The sequence below is a fragment of the Gopherus flavomarginatus genome, chromosome 5 (assembly GCF_025201925.1).
Source record: "Gopherus flavomarginatus isolate rGopFla2 chromosome 5, rGopFla2.mat.asm, whole genome shotgun sequence".
Taxonomy (NCBI): domain Eukaryota; kingdom Metazoa; phylum Chordata; order Testudines; family Testudinidae; genus Gopherus; species Gopherus flavomarginatus.
This window is the reverse complement of record NC_066621.1, coordinates 149,727,232-149,743,079: the sequence shown is the minus strand read 5'-3', so window position 1 is coordinate 149,743,079 and position 15,848 is coordinate 149,727,232. Positions and strand designations below refer to the sequence as shown.

Below are 15,848 nucleotides of genomic sequence, written 5' to 3'. Positions count from 1 at the left end.
GTACTACTTCCATTGTCCTGGATGGGAGTTCCCAACCCAGAACGAGCGCAGAATATGCAATAGAGATCTGCAGTGCAGAAGAGATGAGGATTTTACCATCATCAAAGAAACAGGGTGTTTAACAGCATTTAACATTTTCTCATTGTTGCGTGTTGCAAGCCCATTATAAATAGTGTCAATAAATTGCCATGGCAAAAAAACAATGAAATCATAGATGATAATCTTCTGGCAGTATAATAATAGAGATTTCATTAAAGGCTCATGAAGCAAAGCCCCTCTGAATACTCAGTCATAAAGTAATTATCTCTGTAGTAACTTTTCTGACACTTCCTGCTCAGAATATAAATTATGCAGCAAAGGTGAGCCTTATATATTTTTAACCTGGCTTGCTTTCAACTTGTGCATTTTTTAACGCATGATACAGGGAATAAGAATATTTCCCTGCTATTAACAAAACATTATGACCCACCTTATAAAGTGCAGAGGTGGATGCAGATCCAACAGCATATGCTACCCCGATAATTGAATCGCCATGGAAACCATCTGCATATGCCATCATAACAATTCCTGTGATTGCCATTATTGCTGCAACAATCTGTACAAGCAAAACAGAGAAATTTAAAGCTCAGAGGAACTTTATTGCTTGGAAAGAGATTAGATTATCTCTGTGTGGTTTTATGATAGTTACCAGCTACTTTCTCTAACTTTAGTTCTTCTAGTTTCCTCTTAAATAGGTGATTATGTAACTATTGAGAAAGATGTCAAATAGGAATGTAGGTATATGCATCATGAACTATATGGGTCTATAACATCACACAGTCTCATGGCACCTATTGATAGAACTTTTATCGTACATTATTTTTAGATTAACATCCACTTTGGTGCAATGATTCCCAAGATTAAAACTGTTCTAGCACATTATTGTCTATACAACTTAATTTGCTGCTAGACAAAACAAGTCTTTAGTAAAGCTACAGATAGTGTCTTGGATTTTCAAAGGAACATACAGGAGTTTGGTGCCCAACTTCCAATGGGATTTGTGATTAGAATTTCCAAAAGCACCTAGGCGATTTTGGCTTTTAAATCTCAGTGAGATTTAGGACCAGAAGGCCTTGTATACAGAAGGGAAATGACCAGCGTAGCACTGCAGAATAAATTTTCCTGCCAGACCTCCCTGTGTGCACATTCTGTTCTGGAACAGAGGTCATTTTTATTGTGGAATGGTATCCACACCTGGAGTTATAGCCTGTGCAGAATAGTTTATTCCGCAAAAGCTATGCCAGCCAATTTCCCCATGTAGACAAGGCCTTAGGGTCCTAGATCCAATTGTGACTTCACCAGGTAGTCAAGGCCTAAATCACTTAGGTGCTTTTGAACATTTTACCCTGCGTGCCCAACTCCCATTGGCACTAAATCCCAGATAGCATTTCTCACTAAACTTAGAACAAGAGTTTGGGGATGTTCTGTACTGGGTAATATTGAACGTGGATTTTACCTCAACAAGTACTGCTAGATTGTGCGCCTCTCCTCAAGTGCGGGAGCACTTTATCCAGGGGGACTGCTTGTGTGGGCAACAGTTCACTAATGTGAACCAGAGCTTCACAAACTGGCCCTTTACTGTGTTCAGAAAGCCATTGTTTGTAATGATCTATTACATTTAAGGAGCTAAATTTTCAAACATAGTTGCTTGAAGTTAGGTACCTAAAGCTGGGGAGATTTTCAAAGGTGCAGATGGTAGTTAGGTTTCCCTAGGAGTTGGACACCTCTCTGCTCTTTGTGCCTTTGAAAATCGTCCCCTCTGGATTTAGTCATCTTGACCAAGATTAGATAGGTAAACAAGTGGTCTGAATTGCAAAGGGGCTGAGTGTCTGCAGCTCCCATTGACTTCTGAGGGAGCTGTGGTAGCTCAGACCTTCTGAAGATCAGGCTACAGTGTTTAAAAATCGGGCTCCATATGTATAATTTCATTACACTGTTAAACAACATGACACCAAAATATTCAGAACATAGTTGAAAAAGCCACATTTCACCAAAGATTTGATGGGTCGGTTTTAAAACAGGCATTTTGCTCCCATGACTCTGATCCTAACATAATCAACTACTTTTTATTTGTGCTCACAAAGTTGCAGGTTCAAAATAATCAGAGGATGGACTGAGGCTCCATTTCAAAATCACTTTGGATCTATTTGTCATAAAGTGGGGAGTCCCTGAAGCCCAGTTCTGAGTTTTTCAAAAGTATATTACAAAAAAGCATGGAAACTTTTCCATATGTTTGAGACTGTTAATAATTAGCAAGAGAACATTGCATTTTGAATAAGGTATGGAGGGAGAGTGAGGACTGTGGGGGTGGGGGCAGGAATGGTGTGGGGGAAAGGGTTAGTTGGAACGGACGTCTGGCATTCTTTGAGCCAACTCAACATTTTTTATTCAAACATATCTAGAAATGGGGCTGAAATTCCTATAATTGCTCTCTGTGGCATGCAGCTAGCCTTTCCTTGGCTGCCCAGTGAGACAGGTCCCAATATCGTTGCTCTAGTCTGGGCATAAACCTACTCTTCCATTTTTGTAAAATCGTAGATTCATAGATTCATAGATTCTAGGGTCAGAAGGGACCAATGTGATCATCTAGTCTGACCCACTGCACAAAGCAGGCCACAGAACCCTACCCATCCACTTCTATAACAAATCCCTAACCTATGCTTGAGTTATTGAAGTCTTCAAATTGTGGTTTGAAGACCTCAAGCTGCAGAGAATCCACCAGCAAGTGACCCATGCCCCACGCTGCAGGGGAAGGCGAAAAACCTCCAGGGCCTCTGCCAATCTGCCCCGGAGGAAAATTCCTTCCCGACCCCAAATATGGCGATCAGCTAAACCCTGAGCATGTGGGCAAGACTCACCAGTCAGCACTCAGAAAACAATTCTCTGCAGTAACTCAGATCCCATCCCATCCAACATCCCATCACCGACCACTGGGCATACTTATCTGGCGATAATCAAAGATCACTTGCCAAAATTAGGCTCTCCCATCATACCATCCCTTCCATAAACTTATCAAGCTCAGTCTTAAAGCCAGATATGTCTTTGGCCCCCACTATACCCCTTGGAAGGCTGTTCCAGAACTTCACTCCTCTAATGGTTAGAAACCTTCGTCTAATTTCAAGTCTAAACTTCCTAGTGTCCAGTTTATATCCATTCATTCTTGTATCTACATTGGTACTAAGCTTAAATAATTCCTCTCCCTCCCTAATATTAATCCCTCTGATATATTTATAAAGAGCAAGCATATCTCCCCTCAGCCTTCTTTTGGCTAGACTAAACAAGCCAAGCTCTTTGAGTCTCCTTTCATATGACAGGTTTTCCATTCCTCAGATCATCCTAGTAGCCTGTCTCTGAACCTGTTCCAGTTTGAATTCATCCTTCTTAAACATGGGAGACCAGAACTGCATACAGTATTCCAGGTGGGGTCTGACCAGCGCCTTATATAACGGTACTAACACCTCCTTACCTTTGCTGGAAATACCTCGCCTGATGCATCCTAAAACCGCATTAGCTTTTTTAACGGCCATATCACATTGGCGGCTCATAGTCATCCTGTGATCTACCAATACCCCAAGGTCCTTCTCCTCCTCTGTTGCTTCCAACTGATGCGTCCCCAATCTATATCTAAAGTTCTTATTATTAATCCCTAAGTGCATAGGCTTGGTGATCACAGAAGCCCTTAAGAACCAAAGTCTTTGTGGCAGAGGTAAACCCCCAGTCTAGTAGATAAATAACAGAGGATATGATTTTCAGCTAGGGTTTGGCTGCGTAAGCCAAGCCCCCTTTCAACTCTTGCATCCATCTCTTTTCACAGCTACCTGACCGTTGGACAGTCCTACAGCACATACAGCAGGGTCCCCCCTTCTTTATTACAGGGTCAACACAAGCAAGCTGTAAGTCATTTACATATTTGTACTTTTCACTGTCTGTTTCTTTATGAGAAAAAAAAATCCACACAGACAAAAAGAAGCATGAACTCCACCACTTTTTGTAACAATGATGTTTTTCCCATGAAAAAAACTGTCTGATAATTTTGATAGGTTTTTAATTTCCAGAAATTAAACAAAAACATATTTCAAAAAGACCAATACTGTATATTCTCTTCTTGCCTTAACATCAATTATTTCAATTTAAATGCTACATTAGCATCCCACCCCTGCTTATGGGAGTAAAAAGCTAACTTCACCAGGTGCACTTGTTTTCTTTCCAAGCATAACTTCACAACAGACTGGCAGAGAGCCAGGGTAAACATGGCCAAACAGATTCTATGTTTATGTCACAAAAAAATGTGTGCGGAATTTGTTGTATAAAGCAGATGCACAAAACTGTATACAACTTGAACGAGAAACAACATACTTACTTGGCAATGGACTTTGCATGGAGAATCATATATAATAGTGGCAAGCGGCAATTAATCTTTAAAGGACAGGTTGTTCAAAGCAAGCCGGTTTGTGCCAAGTAGAACTTACATTCTCGTTCAGTTCCACTTACCCCTATTATTAATAGTAATGCCTATTTCTTATATAGCACTTCTCATTAGGAGATCTCAAGGCACTTCACACCCTTGTATTTCTTCCTCACAACACCCCTGTGACACAGGGAAGCATATTATCTGCATTTTACAAAGGGAAACTAAGGCAAAGAGAGGCTAAGTGACTTGCCCAAGGTTACAGAGGAAATCAATGGCAGAGCAGCGAACTGAACCAGGGTTTCCCATGTCGTAGGCCAGTGGCTCATCTTTCCCTCTTACCTTCAGTGGGAGATGTCAATGGGAATTAGGCATCTAAATACCTTTGAGGCTCCAGACCTAAGTCATTTTTGAAAAGAGGCTTTGGGAGGGCCAGCTTTTCAAAGATATGAAGTGCCTAAAGCCCCAAAGAGGTGCCTAATAAGATTTTTCAAAAGTGCTTAAATATGTTAGGTGCTTAACCTGCTTAGATCAATGGACGTTAGGTCCCTAACCTGCTTGGGTCCTTTCGAAAATGCTATCCTATACCTCTTTTTACTAGACTATGCCTCTTCTTCAAATACCAGTAGGTGTCAGCAACCAACAGTACAAATGTGCAACCGCAGTATGTGGCATCGCTTCATTTGATCCACAAGTTTATGGTTTGTTCTGGGACCTTTCTGTAAAACAGCCACTACTATGGAAAAGTAAACCCCAGAAAAATGCAACCTTGTACGAGCACTCTGTGTTTGGATGGGAGTAGTGAGGCCAAGCTGGACGGTCAGAATAGTCCCTTCAGGCCTTGGAACCTGTGAATCTATACATCCCACTGGTCATTCTGTTCCTCCATAGGGGAACAGGCTTACTTGCATTGACCTCAGCATGCTCATAACTCTTGTAGCTCTTCATTAAGACAATGGCTACAATCCAGTCTTATGCTTCAGGGCTTCAGCCGGCTCCCTGAAGGGATCAGGAAGGAATTTTCCCCAATGCACAAGAGGAGATGTATCCTGGGTTTTCTTTTTTCCACCTTCCTCTGAAGCATCAGAGACTGGCCACAGCAGGAGATGGGACACTGGATGGGGTGGAGCAGTGTTCTGAGGTAGTATAGAGAATCTTCCTTCTAGATGTTTGGCTGCTGTGTCTTGCTCACGTGTTCAGGGTCAAACTGATCGCTACATTTGGAGTTGGGAAGGAATTTTCCCCCAGGTCAGATTGCCAGGGACCTTGGAGTTTTCTCACCTTCCTGGGGCCTGGATCATTTGGGAATATCTCACCTAAATCAATTCACTGATACTGCAGGGGCCTTTGGCATTGGTGGCACCTAGGTCGTTCCTGTTCTCTGCGACACACGGTGTAGGTACGTCTTACACTTAAAACGCCACAGCAGTGCAGCTGCTGGGGTTCTCCCATCGCTGTAGTAAATCCACCTCCCTGAGAGGCAGTACCTAGGTCGACAGAAGAATTAGACTTAGGTCAGTGTAACAACCTTGCTCTGGGATGTGGATTTTTCACACCCCTGAGCAATGTAGCTGGGTCACTCTAATTTTCTAGTGTAGACTAGCCCTCAGTCTCCTGAGGACTGGAATGCTTTGGTTTAACTGAAGTCATCGAGCTCAGTATAGAAGTATTTGGGTGAAATTTCCTGGCCTGTGATAAACAGGAGTTCAGACCAATGGCCCCTACTAGCCTTCGACTCCATAAAACTCGATCGTTTGCCTTCATGTGCGATAAAGATTATTCTTATAACATCATATGACACAGTATGTCATACTCCTAGAATTGACAGTAATATTTCATAGCTAGATCTACATGTACATGGCATGTCGTCAGTAAGCAGGATGCAGAACTCAACTATAATCTTGAAAAGCTAAATGGAATCCTTGCTTTGCAGCAATCATCAGTGCAGAAATTCTACATATTAGCTTCCACTTAGCTGAACAGTCCATTAGTTACTATGCATAGATACGTAATATTTCTGTTTTCCTTTTCAACTTCCCCCAGGATATGAATTAACAAAATAAAAAAAATCAGCTTTATAACAATGCAGAATTATAACCAAATCCCCTCAGAGATCAGAACTACAACTCACATCCAGAGGCTTAAAAAACTAAACAGCTACACTGGTGTGTCTTTTTAAATCTTGGGTTGCATTATAGATTGGCCATATTCTGTCACTGGACAAGTGTAATATTGCAAACCTCCTCCCCAAAAGACATAACAAAAGGCCCTGAAGTAATCATCACCTACTGAAAATGTTAAAGACACACATGTTCATTTTTATGTTAAGATTCCGGGAGAATTATTTGTGAAAAGAAATCAGTAGAAACTGGTGACTTACTTCTGGAAATATAATTGTGATAAATAAGGTAGCTCTGTTACACTGGATGGATAATCAAACACCTCATGAAAACTATGGGTTCCATGCAAGTATAGAGAGATTTTTTTTTTTACCTATTTCTAATAGAGTTATCCAAGATTTGTAAGTGAGAGCGAACCTTGGCAGAATGTACCTGTTTCCTCAAAATCACATCAGTGCCATTCGTCTGATGCCAGTGTACTTGGCAAAAGGTGGCACATAAGGAGGTATACAGTTTCCTGCTTCCTCCATACAGCTCTCATCTCATCAATGGAAAGCACTGTTGTTTCTAGTCTTAACGATTGGAGCAACAGGCATCACAGAAAGTGTTCCTCAGCCTCATTGTTCAGATGTCTTTACTTCCCCTTTGTTGAAGTTCTTCAGTCTTTGCTCAGGAAAAATTCGCACTGGGAGTCCAACCATTGTGCAAAACACCATTCCCGGCAGACTCCATGACCATTCCCACAGAGCCTTCTCCACACCTACCAGGCATAATTTAATATCCTTTCATTTGTGGTCCCTGTCGGAAAACCAACCCTGTTTTCCAGATCCGGTCTTCTCTCTTACCTCCCTGTTATCTGAGGAGAGGTGTCTCTGTAGTTTTCTTTCCTCCTTCTGGGGATGGTCACCTAGTTTACTTCTTTCCTACATCTTTGGAGAGCTGGCCTGGTAGACTTCTCTTAAATCCCAATGGAGCCATCTTCTGGGGGCTGACAGACAGCCTGTCACTCTCCACCATCCTACAAGAGGAGGATCCTCTCCTCTGCCAAAGCTATTACAGCTACTACTGACTGGGCGGGGCAAAGGGGAGATCCAAGTTCATGGAACTTCCAGTCTCTCTACAAAAATAACTTATGTATAGGATTGTTTGGCCTCCAGTCTTTCAGCCAAGATGGTGATGGCACATGTGGCTGTTAGCTATCATTTTAAATGCCTACATACCAGGAACTGTTCCTAAAACTAATTTTGCACCAGGAAGACTTACCCACTGCATGTGACATCACTTCGGTGCTATCCTGTCAGTTTAATGTTACACCCTTGGTATGAAGAGTCATATGTATTTCTATGGATGTGGATCGGCTGCCTATTTTGTTGGCTAGTTATGCGGCAGGAGCAATACCATGGATCTGAGTTCTTACACACGTGATGTTCTGAAAACCCACATGTTCACTGAATGCAGCTAACACATTTTTGCAACAGTAATACCTTTTCTGTGATCTTGGGGTCAAATCCCACTCCCTCTGAAGTCATCGGTAAAACTCTCACTGACTTCAATGGGATCGGGATTTGATTGTCAGTAAATAGCACCTCACTAAGAATCATATTCTGGCCCTCTTCCTCCCATTACTGAGTAGTTCCTCACATGAGTAAACCCATTGACTTCAATAGAACAACTCATGTGAGTAACTGCTCACCAATGGGGTGGGAGCAAGGGGCTCTCAGTCCAACCCTACACTAATTTTAGGGCCAGTTTTACAGTTTGCCAGGATTTTAGAAAGCCAAGCCTTTCCCTCGCAGCCTTTAGAAGACAATGAGCACAAAATGAGCATCATATCCTCAGCCACAGGATGAATAAGACTTGACAATGGAAAAAACGGTAAGAACATTATTTTAAATTTCATATGAAGAGCTACTTCTGCAAAGGATACATTAAAGCATTGGAGCGAATGACTGGTGAGCAGTAATTGTTTTATGCTTGCTTGAGAGGCCCGAGTGCATATCCTTCAGGCTCGCTGTGCTGGCAAGTAGCAGCAGGGGTTGAAGGGAAGCAAAGTGGCCTGTTGTAGCTGACTGCTCTTTAAACAAGGCTTTCAATTAATGGAACAAGCTGGAAACCTTCTAACAGACAATGACTAAAATCAGTTTGCATTGTCTTTCTTGGAAGGAAGTTTTGCCAGGCAGCATTTCAGCAAGGAACATCTTTGTCCATGGGGCGCGTAGTACAACCTTAGTCAGTGTAATATAAGGAAACCTGTCTCCTATCTATAACCAGCTTTCCTGAAAAGAAGCTCAGACCCAGGGGTGGCAAGAGGTCCCCAAAGGATTTTCTTCTCAAATATGAGCATTTAAATAGAGCTCAGGGAGGAACACAACCAGGGCTCCGAACCTGCAGACATGTATGCACATCCTTCACTTTAAGTATCTGAAGTCAATAGGCCACCTTACAAGCTTAAAGAGTTTGCAGCACTAGGACCAGCTCCAACTGCAGTCAACTCCCCTACAGGGAGGAGTAGAGCAATGTGGATACATGGGATACTCAACTATGCCATGAGGAATTCAGACGCTTCCAGCGAGACAAGGTAGGCCTGCTGGTTATGGAATACTTCCCCATGGGACACAGCGAGTGCCCTCTGCCTATCCTCCCTTCCCACACTATTGCCCTCAGACCAAGTCACCTATGGCCTGTCCTACACTGGAAACTTTTACCAGTTGCACTGCTATAGTTACACTGTTATGGTTACAACAGTATATGCACAACATGTGGACACTCTTATTTCCGTATAAAAGTGCCTTTTTTCAGGTTAGCTTAAACCCATTCCCAAGCAAGACCTAAGGCCTGATGTCATAATCTTTATCAGCTAGGTGGGGATAGGGTATTGCAAGCATGGTATGTCACCATTTTGTTTGCAAAACCTGTTAAACTTCGACCCATCTCTTCCCCCAGATAATCATTATTCACTAAAGGTATCCTCAGAGCAAGACTTACTGTTAACCTTTACCAGAAAAATAGCATGTGGGTAAAAAGTTCGCTTTATACAAGAGAAGAAAAGAGTGACCAGAACTCTGGAGAGCTGGGTTCCGTCCCAGGCTCTGCCACTGGCCAACCAGGAGACCTTGGGCAAGTCACTTCCCCTCCCTATGCCTCAGTTTCCCACTGTAAAATGGGGATAATAATACTGACCTCAAAGCACTTTACAAAGGAGATCTACTGATGAAAAAACATGCTATTGCAGAGCTATGTATTATACCAGTGGTTGCCAAACTCTTCTGTACTGTGACCACATGGTACAACAGAAAAAATGTTTCTAGCCCCCTCAGACATAAAGAACGGGAAAGTGACTGTGAACCCCTGGGCTTACTAGGATCTTGAGAACAGCATAATTTGTTAAGTGATCCATGAAACGTTAAATTTGCTAGGCATTTAGTGATCATTATATTTTCATAATATATGTCTACAGGTTTTGCATCTGATGCCCTGGTCTGTGAGGAGCTTGCTTCTGATGATGAGCATGAAGAGGCTGCAGGGTTGTTTGAAAAACAGAAGTGGGGGGGGAGAGGGTTCAGGAAATATTTCTTTCAGGATCTGATCCGCACTGAGTATGGACTATAATTGTATGATGATACTCTGTGTAGGTTCACCAACTCACAGTGCCACCCGACCCTCCAGAACAGATAAAAATCTGTAAACATATCTCCACTGCTACAATGATCAACACCCCTCACAAGACACCTTTTTAGATCCATGGGTCCTATATATGCCTATCACACGTGGTGTACCTCATCCAGTGGACTAAATGCCCCAGCAACAACTACTATGTGGTGAAACCAATCACTATGCTCTCAAATGAACTCACCCAGAAAAATGATAAAAGGCAAAAACATCCGTCCCCTGTGGGTGAACATGTTTCACAAAGCAATCATTCTATACCTGACTCCTCGTCCTCAAAAGAAATCTGCCCACCACCTTCAAAAGACAAGCCTGGGAGCTTTACTTTGCAACTTTGCTAGATACTAAAACTCATGGATTTAACAGACACACTAGATTTATTGTTTATTACAACAATCTATAACCCACTAAAGCCCACCCCTCCAGCTTCCCTCCCTGCCATGAATGGGGCACTTTACCTTGGTCCCTTGAACTATCTGTTAACTAGTTTTGCTCTAAACAATCTGTTCCACCTTGCTGTTCCACCTAGCTGTGACACTCTGGGTAGCTTTTCCAGACCTGAAGAAGAGCTCTGTGTAAGCTCGAAAACTTGTCTCTCTCTCACCAACAGAAGTTGGTCCAATCAAAAATATTACCTCATCTACTTTGTCTCTCTGATGTGATCCAGTAGCAGGCCAAACCAGACAAAGCCAAATTTGAAAATTCAAGCGTAGCTGTCATAAACAGATAAGTAAGAGTTAATAGAACAGAAGTGCTTCATATCTCTTTGCCTGGAAAGGGTTAACAAGAACAGTGAGCCTGGCGGTCACTGACCCAAGGACCAATCAGAAGACAGGATACTTTCAAATCTTGAGGGAGGGAAGTTTTTGTGCTGTGCTGTTAGTTTTTGGTTGTTGTTCACTCTGGGGGCTCAGAGGGACCAGATGTGCAACCAGGTTTCTCTCCAGTCTCTCCGATACAGGCTCTTATAGATTCAGAATAGTGAGTACTAGGTAGATAAAGCGAGTTAGGCTTATGGTTGTTTTCTTTATTTGCAAATGTGTATTTGGTTGGAAGAAGTTCAAATGTGTATTTGGCTGAAAGGATTTTAATTTGTACTTGTATACTTAGGCTGGGAGGGTGTTCCCAGTGTCTATAGCTGAAAGACCCTGTACCTATTCCATTTTTTTTTTAATTTACAAAGATAATTTTTACTGTTTTTCTTTCTTTAATTAAAAGTTTTTCTTGTTTAAGAACCTGATTCTTGTTTTATTCTGGTGTGAGACCCCAGGGGACTGGGTCTGGATTCACCAGGGAATTGGTGGGGAGAAAGGAGGGAAGAGGGAGAGAGAGGCTGATTTCTCTCTGGTCGGATTACTTTCGGGGGAAAGAGAAGGAGGAGGAAGGTGAATTGTCCTATCTGTTTTGTGATTCAAGGAGTTTGAATCACAGTGATCTTCCAGGGTAACCCAGGGAGGGGAAGCCTGGGAGAGGCAATGGTGAGGGAAAGGGTTTACTTTCCTTGTGTTAAGATCCAGAGGGTCTGGGTCTTGGGGGTCCCCGGGCAAGGTTTTGGGGGGACCAGAGTGTACCAGGCACTGGAATTCCTGGTTGGTGGCAGCACTACAGGTTCTAAGCTGGTAATTGAGCTTAGAGGAATTCATGCTGGTACCCCATCTTTTGGACGCTAAGGTTCAGAGTGGGGATTATACCATGACAGTAGCCCTAATGGCCCCTGTTGACAAAAGCACTTAAGCGGGTGCTTAATTTTAAACTCTGAAGTCAATGGGATTTAAGCATGGGCTTAAAGTTAAGCGTGCACTTAACTGCCATCCGGAATAGGAATGGCCTTTGGCACATGCTTAAGTGCCTTGCTGAATCAGGGCCCAAACTGCAAAGAATTACACACATGCTTAACTTCGTGCACAGTGAATAGTTCCCTTGACTCCAATGGAATTATACAGGATGTGCTAAGTTAACACATCAGCACATTTCTGAAGGATTGAGACCTTTGTGTGCAGTATTTAGAGGGAGTGTCCTCTATGATTAGTTATACAGATAAAGCTTATGCAGAGTAACTACACCATGGGGCCAGATTCTCAAGACAGCTCATTCCTCAGCAGCACCCATTGAGTAAGCCCAACAAGAGCTGAGTCCTTTTGAAAACCTGGCCCTGATTGTGGGTGCTGAGTATTTTGTAAAAACCAGCTCAGGGAATATTAGCCCTGTATTTTTCTGTTCTCTTATTTCTCAGATAACATTACACCTGTTTTCAGTGTGTCTCAGCCCACGTCCAGACTACCCCGCCGTATCGGCGGGTTAAAATCGATTGCTCAGGGATCGATATATCGCGTCTAGTCTAGACGTGATATATCGATCCCCGAGCGCGCTTACATCGATTCCGGAACTCCATCAACCCGAACAGAGTTCCGGAATCGACACGGAGAGCCGCGGACATCGATCCCGCGCCGTCTGGACGGGTGAGTAATTCGATCTTAGATATTCGACTTCAGCTATGTTATTCACGTAGCTGAAGTTGCGTATCTAAGATCGATTTTCCTCCCCTAGTCTGGACGAGGCCTCAGGAGGGAAAGCAGAACAGATCTTGCCAAAATACAGAAGGTTGGATATCTATTGGAACTTCTCACGCTCCTTTGTCACATTCCATTTCCCAAGCACTCACCTGCCTGATTGTTATCGTTAAAAATTATCCTCGTGCACATACTGCTGGAAAATGTACACATATGCACACATACAAAATGAGGAATGACTGCCTAGGAAGGAGAACTGCGGAAAGGGATCTGGGGGTCATAGTGGACCACAAGCTAAATATTAGTCAACAGTGCAACGCTGTTGCAAAAAAACCCGAACATCGTTCTGGGAGGATGATTAGCAGGAGTGTTGTAAGCAAGATACAAGAAGTAATTCTTCAGCTCTACTCCGCGCTGATTAGGCCTCATCTGGAGTATTGTGTCCAGTTCTGGGCACCACATTTCAGGAAGGATGTGGACAAATTGGAGAGTCCAGAGAAGAGCAACAAAAATGATTAAAGGTCTAGGAAACATGACCTATGGGGGAAAAAATTGGGTTTGTTTAGTCTGGAAAAGAGAAGACCAAGAGGGGACATGATAACAGTTTTTAAGTATGTAAAAGGTTGTTACAAGGAGGAGGGAGAAAAATTGTTTTTCTTAACCTCTGAGGATAGGACAAGAAGCAATGGGCTTAAATTGCAGCAAGGGAGCTTTAGGGTGGACATTAGGAAAAACTTCCTAACTGTCAGGGTGTTTAAGCACTGGAATAAATTACCTAGGGAGGCTGTGGAATCTCCATCATTGGAGATTTTAAGAGCAGGTTACACAAACACCTGTCATGGATAGTCTAGATAATACTTAGTCCTGCCATGAGTGCAGGGGACTGGATTAGATGACCTCTCGAGGTCCCTTCCAGTCCTATGATTCTATGCCTAATATATTACACCTACAGCATTAATAATTACACGTATTTGTAACAAAAGCTGACACTTTTTCTCACTCAATACTGTGCCTTTTATGGTACAAGTTAAAAAAAATTGAAAACAACTTCAGTGCACTTTCACAGCTAGTTCCTTTATAATATCTTTTTAGCAAAATTCATCAGTTGTGTTTGCCCTTTATGAAAATTTGTTACTTTGAAATGGAGATTACTAAAAAGGGTATATGATGTCTTACTTTTGATGGGCTAGATCATGTCATGACCACGAGCCTGGAGTAAGTGGCAGCATGAGGCTTCAATGTCCCAAGAGCAGACCAGTGACCTGGTGACTCAACTTATTTTTATCACTCACCATCTAAAAGGGAAGAGTGTTTCTTCAAGCTGCTACTCAGTTATTCGCAGTTCAGTCCTATTTCCTTTCTCACTCAAGAGAAGTTAGATGCACCAACCTATACTTGATTCAGCTGACTTATCCCTCCATGGCAGCTCAGTTGCTGGCTGGTGCAGCAGGGAGGGGCTGGAAGACAAGGCTCTGTCTACCCCCCTGCCCACTCTCCTCCCAGTTTCCACACCTGTTATATCTCCCCCATAGCCAGTACAGGTGTGAAAGGAGGCTCACAACTAAGCCTTATGTTAGCATCATAGAATATCAGAGTTGCTCAGGAGGTCATCTTGTCCAACCCCCTGCTCAAAGACAGACCAATCCCCCACCAGTTTTTTTGCCCCAGATCCCTAAATGGCCCCCTCAAGGACTGAACTCACAACGCTGTGTTTAGCAGGTCAATGCTCAAACCACTGAGCTAGCCCTCCCCCCTGTTGTTTTAGAACTCTTAAAATATGCCCCAGTAAAACCCCTGGAAAGCAAAGTCTTCCATCACTGCAATTGCTGCCTGCTGTGTATGGAATACATTCCTTGATTTAGTCAGTCAGATGGGTTCATGTATTTGAAATAATTCTTTATCTGCAATGCTGATAAGCCTGGCTAGGGTGCTGGCAGCAGAAATGGAACCTGAGTCTTTTAGTGCTTCCTACAGGAGCCTCTACTGCCTGAGCTGAAAGAGCCCCTCTCTGATTTGCAAGGACACTAGCCTCTCCTCTTTCAAAGCCTTCCTCAAGGCATACTTCCTTCCATGATGCCCACAAGAAATTAGCCACGGAACTACAGATAGCTCAAGGGGCTGTTGGTTATAGCTGATGTTTGTTGATTTCATATTTTAAAATGGGGTATATAATAGATATGTGCTTCATATATATTTCAGCCCTAACCCTACCAACACTTACTATTCCCATCCTTCCCGTAATGGGACTACTCACATACTTGAAGTTGAGCACCTGCATTGGTCTTCGCTAAGCTTTCTGGGGACGGGACAATGGCTAGCACATTGTCAGCACTACCATTATGTACAATAATAACTGGCCATGAAAAAAGACAGTATAGACATTAGTTACAATACCACCTAGTTCTTATGTAGCTTTAGTAGATCTCAAAGGTCTTCACAATGGAGGTCAGTATTATCATCCCCATTTTACAGAGGGAGAAACTGAGGCATAGTAGCAATACAGGCTTCCCCACAGTGCCCTGGTTCTAATATGCCCCATCTCTATTCTCAAAGGGTAACCTCTGGAGGTTAGTGATTAATTACCTCTCAATGCAAAATTAATCCTAGGCATTGGCGCTGGGACTGCCAAAAATGATGCTGATTAGTGGTAACACGGTTCTGACATATGGGTACCAGTCTGCTGGAAACTGGGCAGAGTCTGCCAAACTCATTTCATGAGTGCAACAGGACACCCGCCAAAGGGCAAAAGGTTAAATTCATTACTGATCTAGTCTGAATTGGGACTGTTCGCCTGGACCTAATTTGGCAAAACATGTAAGCATGTGCTTTGCTGAACAGAGATGGCTTTACTCATGCTTACAAACACACACATGCTTAATGCCATACCGATCTGGAGTTTATATCTTCATTACTAGGTTGGCAAGCCATCCAGCCCCCTCTCTGAAAAGGAAGTTTTCCTCTCCGTCCCCAGAACCCTAGAGCAGATTCTTCACTCAGTGTACCTGCCCCCATTCCAAAAGCCAGGTCAGGTGTCACAGTCCAGGGTTCTCCTGCTCCTTCATTTCAGGATCATTTCCCAACTTCATCATCCTAAAAACAGTTGTG

At 42.9% G+C, this 15,848-nt stretch overlaps 1 protein-coding gene across 5 annotated transcripts in view; it reads right to left on the bottom strand.

The window, feature by feature from the left end:
• SLC35F4 (solute carrier family 35 member F4) overlaps positions 1-15,848 on the bottom strand; it is a 193,277-nt gene that overhangs the window by 9,460 nt on the left and 167,969 nt on the right. For all 5 annotated transcript variants that reach the window (XM_050952639.1, XM_050952642.1, XM_050952640.1 and 2 more), the window contains one exon: positions 470-595. In XM_050952639.1, coding sequence (XP_050808596.1) covers positions 470-595 — 126 coding nt within the window. The remainder of the gene's footprint in view (positions 1-469; positions 596-15,848) is intronic.